Raw genomic sequence first — 4,568 nt, 5'->3', positions numbered from 1 at the left:
AGCGCGCGAAGACTACAGGAAGCGACGCGCTGTCGTTGCAAAATCCCCGTTGGACAACATTCCAAACTTCCAGCTCATGGAACCTGTTTATGGCCATTTCCCATCCAAGCGAGACACCTTCGCTTCATGGTAGAGCTCAAAAGGATACCCTGCTCACAACAGGAAAGCGCGTTTTGACTCAAAACGCGCTTTACTGTTGTGTTGAGCAGGGTGTCCTTTTGTCCGAGCGCGGTCCGAGCGTCCGGTAAAGGGTGTTGTGGTACAGTATAAAGTTACAGAGGATGTATGGGGGTATTGGGGTGTGAAAGGCCCCGCTCACTGGCGACAACTCCGACAAATGGCGCACCATATGCATTACAACGCGGTGCGAGTCCGTTGCAGCAGCGCGAGGGCCATTCACAAGCTGCGTGTTGTAGAAGATTGACGACGAATCGGTTCAGTGTCCTAGCGATCGCTCTCCGCACTTTTCATTTGCCATGCAACTGCGTTTGCTTCTCGGGAGCCTCCTCGCCACCGTCGCCCTCGGAGACCCGCACGCGGGCTGCTTCGACCCCACCACCCCAACCATGGCGCCGACGCCTGCTCCGACGCCTGCTCCGACGCCTGCTCCGACGCCTGCTCCGACGCCTGCTCCGACGCCGGCCCCGTTGACTGGGTGCGCGCTCTTCGCCGCGTACGCCGGGAACAAGTTCATGTCATTAACTGCCGCCGACACCTCTGGTGCGTGGAATCTGGACGGCAATAAACGCGGCGTCGTCGCGTCGACGCCTGCGACGTTGCACGCAGTCCCCGTCGCCAGCAACGCCTATGCGATTGCGGTCGTTGGACCGCACGTCACTCTGCAAGTCGAGTCGGGCCAAATCGTCGGCAAGGTTTGGGATCCGCCGTCCTCACCGTTGTTTGCGTGCACGGACGTTGCCGGCAGTGGCGCGATCGCGCTCCGCGTCGACAACAACTACGTGACGCAGTCGGGCGGCAAGCTCATGCTCGAAGCGCTGGTGGGTGGGGCACCCTCGCCCAGCCAGCAGTGGGTTATAGCTGCGATAAACTAGAAGTGATAACGTTTCCAATTCTCGACGACGCATCACTGTGTTGCCGCCACCCGTCAACGTTGCCGTCGTCGGGGGCTTGAACTTTCAACTGTGTTGTTGTCGTTGGTGGCTTCAAGGCAAGGGTACCGAAGGAGGATATATATATATATATGAACGTGTTTCGCGTTATCTTCGTTGTTACAAAGAGTTCGCATACGTAGAGACTAGCAATCTCCTTCTTCTTCATTCGCTCGCCGGGCCGTGGCTGCGCAGGCGGCGGCGCGGGGGCTCGTTTCGCTCTTATGTGGTCGTCCGGGGGCGCTTGTGGCCGCGGGTGAGGCCCATGACGACACGCTGTGTAAAAGCCTTCCAGGCTTTGCCATCGGCGGCAGAGCTACGCAGTTTGTTGAGGTCCTCGAGAGACGCCAGCGACTGAGGCGGCGTCAACGACTGGAGGTCGCGGACCGAAGGAGGTTAGGAGGTGTAAGGGTACCGAAGCGCCAATTTGCGATGGCACCCCTCATCGCACGAGGTCTCACCGTTCTCAAGAGCTGCCTTGAGGCACTTGTTGGCTGCCTCTGTGTTTTCGACTTGCCGTTGCTCGATGTATGTTGAGAGCAAGGGCATGGCACGGTGGCACCAGGTGGCGACGGCCATTGTCGCGTGCGCGTTCACGGCTATTTCTGTGAGCTCGATCATCTCGTGGAGAAGCACTGCAGCGGGCGCTGTAGAGTCCTTGTCCATGGATTCCAACTACTGTTGGGAGTCATTAAAGTCGACGCCGAGGACCGTGATCCAAAAACTCATCGAGGTCGAGCACTTGATCGGCGACGTTGCCATGGTACGTCGTGTGCAGTGGCCAAAGAAATGGCATATGCGAGGTGGTGTGGATGGCGCGTGTCGATCAATAAATGTTTGGACATGTGTACTTGATTTTTTGTATATAAGCTAATTTTGTTGCCATCGATGGACGAGAAGACGATGGCTGTCGATCGTCATGTCGAAGGGATGTTCTGGCATGGAGCCGTTTGGTTCGTCACGAGAAAATGCAAATGCGAACAAGTACTAGGAAGAGGATGTAGAGAGGATAGAAGGGATGGAGCGCTACTAGTAGGCACCAGCGGTTGCGATGGGGTGTCTTGCTTGGAACTCAAGGCAATGCGCAACGAGTTCTTTGCTCTTTTTCTGTGCGCGCATAAGGTTGCTCTCTTGGATCTGGACAAAGAGGGCTGACGCGCGGCGCGTCGCTTCGATGCGGCTGACTCGAATCTTGTCGTCTTTGATCACCTCGGTTGCCGCGTTCAGAACCGTTTGTGTCGTTTGGACCTTGCTTTCGACGTCGACCAGTTTGTTGGAAATGATGTCGAGGTGCTTTTTATTAATAATCGCGGGGCCGAAGTCCGCGTCGAGTGTTTTGGCGGCCTTGTTGGATGATGAGGTCGCACCAGTAGTAGACGGAGCGCACTGCCGCGGCGTGCGCATCGGCAGCGTTGTGCTTGTTTGTAGTGGCCGTGCTGGGAACTCCAGCGGCTTGGATGGAAAAGTCGCCTTGGAAGTCGTCGAGCATCATGAGGATATCGGTGGCGTCGAACGTGGTGTCGATGCTCTGCATCCACGAGTGCACTGCGAAGAGCTCGGGTACGGTGACGCGAACCATCGAGCTAAGGAATAGCGGTGTGCGTAGCTCGGTCGACGAAAAATGAAAAGTGATTCGATTTATGAAAGCGCATTGACACCTGGCACATGGATTCGAAATGATCAAGTAGCAGGCAACATACGGAGATGACATGCTGGATCGAGGCAGGACACGAATACGACGTTAATCAATCGGTGCACTCAATCCAAAGCTAAACTATCAAGTTGGATGCCTCCCAGCGTGCCGATTTTGCGGATGTACAGTGTAGCACGAATCGTCATTTTTCAATTTCCTTTGTAGACCTCCAATGGAACTCACTGCCCCGACGACCACAGCCTCACGGACACTTAGGCTTCAAATCCTCACCGACGCCATCGCCCCGGGGTACCAAGGCAGTCCCACCGTCGAGTGGCTCCAAAGCTGCGACACCGACTTCTCTCCTGCGGCCATGCCATTCGTCACTGAAATCCTCACACAACTGCTCAACGGCCACGACTGCTACACCGACGCGACGCAGACCGTCCTCGCCTGGTGCATGCTCGTCACAGACGCGCTCCCGCTCTTCCTCGCGTCCACGTCGGACCAAACCCAAGCCATCTGCCTCCAGCATCTCAACGAAGGCGACGACCTATTCTACAACGCGCTCAAAGCACTTCAGCAGTGCGCGCTCCACTTCAACGCCGCCATCGGCAAGCTCAAAACGCTCCAGAGGCAGCTCGACGCCGACTTTGACCGCGACAGCGCGTACCACGAAAAGCTCGTTGACCAGGCCGTCGACAAATGGAAGACCTGCAGCCACACCGGGGGTGCCGCCATCGGTGCTTTGGCTTGCATTCCGCTCGGTTTACTCGGTCTTGTGCTGGTGGCCCCCGCTGCTCTTCTTGCCGGGGAGGCCTCGGAAGCCGTCATTCGCGCAGCGTGGCGCGACGAGCTCAGCAACCAATTGACGATGGTCAGCACCAAGCTCAAGACGTTGACTGCGCATGTGACCTCCACGAAAAAAGCCATCGACTACGCGCTGAGCGTCCAGAGACACGAGGCCGAGGCGATCACATCGCTCAACGCCAACCGGTCAGTGAATGCAACCTTCCTCAGCTTGGCCAACATGCCGCTTCGGTCGATTCGTCCCGAGGCTGAGACCCTCGTGAGCATGTGCAACGCGTACATCGAAGCACATCAAGGGTCGACCACAACGTCCGACGATCCGTGAGCGACCAGGGTTTTCTCCACGATGCATACAAGAACGTACTATGTTGTTACGATGCATGGAGCCACAACAATAGATGGCTAATGAAATCATTTTTACATGCACCGGATGTACCATACTGGCATGTCCAGATCATGCCTCGCAGCCACTAACATCTTGTCCGCAGCATGCGAGCCGTCCATATTCCGATGGCTAGCGTTGGGCACAAATCGCTTCGGTTGCCACAAGCCCGTGGCCATTTTGTACCAAGGCGATATCTCGTACTAGTACGTACATAATCTGTGGCGGCACGTGTCCGAGAGAGGTGATTCTTGAACCATTCCAGATCCACCTGTTTCAGCCAAGCGTTTTAATGTCCTGTGCCCGCGGGTGTAAAGCCCGAGCGAGCGGGACATCCGAGAGATAAAGCGCCGTGAAATATCGGTGTTATTCCACTTGAAATAGTGCTAGGCTATTATTACTTCGACCATGTGCTCTGGAATGGAGCAAGAATTAACGGACCCCTGGTCCTTGACGTGTCCAGTTGATATCTCGATGCGTCATCGTGTCCGGAAAAAAGGCCACTTGATACTTTGTGTCACGTAAACGGTATCAACTTTAGCGCCAAGAAACGCCTGGCAATTCCATTGTCCATGCGACGCTGGGATTGCACTTCGGACGCCATTGACCAAAAGGCCCCATGGATCTCAAGTAC

At 56.0% G+C, this 4,568-nt stretch overlaps 3 protein-coding genes across 3 annotated transcripts; 2 read left to right on the top strand and 1 right to left on the bottom strand.

Moving 5' to 3' along the window:
• Positions 1 to 476: 476 nt before the first annotated feature.
• SPRG_17529 (hypothetical protein) lies at positions 477 to 1,103 on the top strand (the record flags this gene model as incomplete). The annotated part of the gene is made up of 1 exon (XM_012356853.1): positions 477 to 1,103. The coding sequence occupies one exon, from the start codon at positions 477 to 479 to the stop codon at positions 1,050 to 1,052; it is 576 nt and encodes a 191-aa protein (XP_012212243.1). The 3' UTR covers positions 1,053 to 1,103.
• A 1,035-nt stretch (positions 1,104 to 2,138) lies between these two features.
• On the bottom strand, positions 2,139 to 2,688 carry SPRG_17528 (hypothetical protein; the record flags this gene model as incomplete). Its single annotated transcript, XM_012356852.1, has 2 exons — positions 2,139 to 2,361; positions 2,477 to 2,688. 2 exons carry the CDS (start codon positions 2,686 to 2,688, stop codon positions 2,139 to 2,141), a joined length of 435 nt encoding a protein of 144 aa, XP_012212242.1.
• Positions 2,689 to 2,974: 286 nt separating this feature from the next.
• Positions 2,975 to 3,877, top strand: SPRG_17527 (hypothetical protein; the record flags this gene model as incomplete). Its single annotated transcript, XM_012356851.1, has 2 exons — positions 2,975 to 3,738; positions 3,763 to 3,877. The coding sequence occupies 2 exons, from the start codon at positions 2,975 to 2,977 to the stop codon at positions 3,875 to 3,877; spliced, it is 879 nt and encodes a 292-aa protein (XP_012212241.1).
• Positions 3,878 to 4,568: the final 691 nt, after the last annotated feature.

Source organism: Saprolegnia parasitica (genome assembly GCF_000151545.1).
Source record: "Saprolegnia parasitica CBS 223.65 unplaced genomic scaffold supercont2.614, whole genome shotgun sequence".
Lineage (NCBI taxonomy): Eukaryota > Oomycota > Saprolegniomycetes > Saprolegniales > Saprolegniaceae > Saprolegnia > Saprolegnia parasitica.
This window is presented reverse-complemented; position numbering and strand designations above follow the sequence as displayed.